Source organism: Adiantum capillus-veneris, chromosome 10 (assembly GCF_014529385.1).
Source record: "Adiantum capillus-veneris isolate H3 chromosome 10, ASM1452938v2, whole genome shotgun sequence".
Taxonomy (NCBI): Eukaryota; Viridiplantae; Streptophyta; class Polypodiopsida; order Polypodiales; family Pteridaceae; genus Adiantum; species Adiantum capillus-veneris.
Genome location: NC_140940.1, coordinates 147,367,498 through 147,368,971, shown reverse-complemented (window position 1 = coordinate 147,368,971; position 1,474 = coordinate 147,367,498). Strand labels below are relative to the sequence as shown.

General features: G+C 46.7%; 1 protein-coding gene across 1 annotated transcript; it reads left to right on the top strand.

Moving 5' to 3' along the window:
- The first annotated feature begins 204 nt into the window (after positions 1–204).
- On the top strand, positions 205–1,192 carry LOC147449822 (uncharacterized). Its single transcript, XM_086522184.1, has 2 exons — positions 205–523; positions 764–1,192. The coding sequence occupies exons 1-2, from the start codon at positions 331–333 to the stop codon at positions 1,099–1,101; spliced, it is 531 nt and encodes a 176-aa protein (XP_086378310.1). The 5' UTR covers positions 205–330; the 3' UTR covers positions 1,102–1,192.
- Positions 1,193–1,474: the final 282 nt, after the last annotated feature.

The window sequence follows — 1,474 nt, the reverse complement described above, 5'->3', positions numbered from 1 at the left end:
TAAAAAAATCTTTTCGGCCTCGCATCCGGCTTCTGCACGTCTTGGGCTATGCACGCAGTCCCTTCTTCGCCTGAGCCGTGTTGGCTCTGCAAGATTGTGTCCATCCCCTCCTCCTGCCATGCCGGGTCCCGTCGCTGGCTGACTCAATCGCTACACGCTCCCTCTCCTTTTTCCTTCCTCGTTCACTCAGCTGAGGGATCTTCCCCGATTCGTGCTAATAAGAGATTAAAAAGGATTGGCCCCCCTACTCACTAAAGTCGAGACAAAATATCCTAGTTTTCAAGATAAGGGGTCAATTTCGTTTTGCTGTCTTCCTCAGCTGGGGGAGTTATGGGAGTTCACTCGCTCTCGACATGCGGAACGCTAAGGGCCTTGCAACAGGCGAGTGCCATTCAAATGAAGAGCGTCATGACTCCTGGAGCAACGCGAACTGCTCTCTCCTGGCCTAGGCCGTTTGGGCACATGCCCTCTCTGGCTCTACGATATACCCCCCGTCCTCTATACTCGCCATGTCGTGCGCAAGGTCAGTTCTGCTGTGTGTGTGTGTGTGTGTGTGTGTGTGTGTGTGTGTTTGAGAGAGAGAGAGAGAGAGAGAATAGCTGAGAAACCTATTTCTGCCATAGTATAATGCAGCGTGTGCATCTTGTGCATGTCATTCTGTTTATTTTTGTTCTTCATTTGCCCCGCAATGTATGCGCTTTCACAGATCATGGTGTCATGCACCCCTAGTTAACCAACCTCCTGCTTTTTTCCTTCCCCTCAGCATCATCAAATATCACATTTCACTTCGACAATACTGCTATCACGGTGCCTTTGTCACAAGATGCAGCAGTCGGGCTTTCCAAAGCGATTGAAAATGTTCTTAACACTTTCCGAGAAAAGGAGAAAGCTGCAAGACCTCGCCGATGGGAAACCATGGAATTCAGGCACACAGATGAGGGGGTATACGTTGAGCTCTTTTGTAATCCCAATGCATATGCAAATTTCTTCCAGGCCAAGGTGTTGATTACTGTTAATGATGAGAAGCTGAAGATTGTAACAGAGGCGCAGCTTAGTGCAATAAAGGCGGAGGTAGAGCAGTATGTCAAGGCCAAGGTTTAGGGTCTCATTGCAGCCCCTGTTGTTACCGCGAGAATTTTTTGTCAAAACGGATTCCTCACATGTCATGATCAATGGTGTTATTTAAAGGGTACATATGTAGCGTTTGCTTTCACTTTTAAGTGGTTGCATGCGTTATGGAGTGGTTAAGGTCAGAATCTTCCTCACAAGGTACAAATACTTCTGTATAGGGCTTTGACAACAACAGAGGCAGAGGTAGAGGACAAGGTGCCGAGTATGCTCTTTTTGCTATAATCCCTAATATGGTAGAGAGCATTTGTGATGTTTCAATAAAGAAATAGCTTTATTTATGTTTTACTTTCCCTTGATCATTGTACGTGCCTTCATCCCTCTTCATTTTGTGGCACGTTTTCAC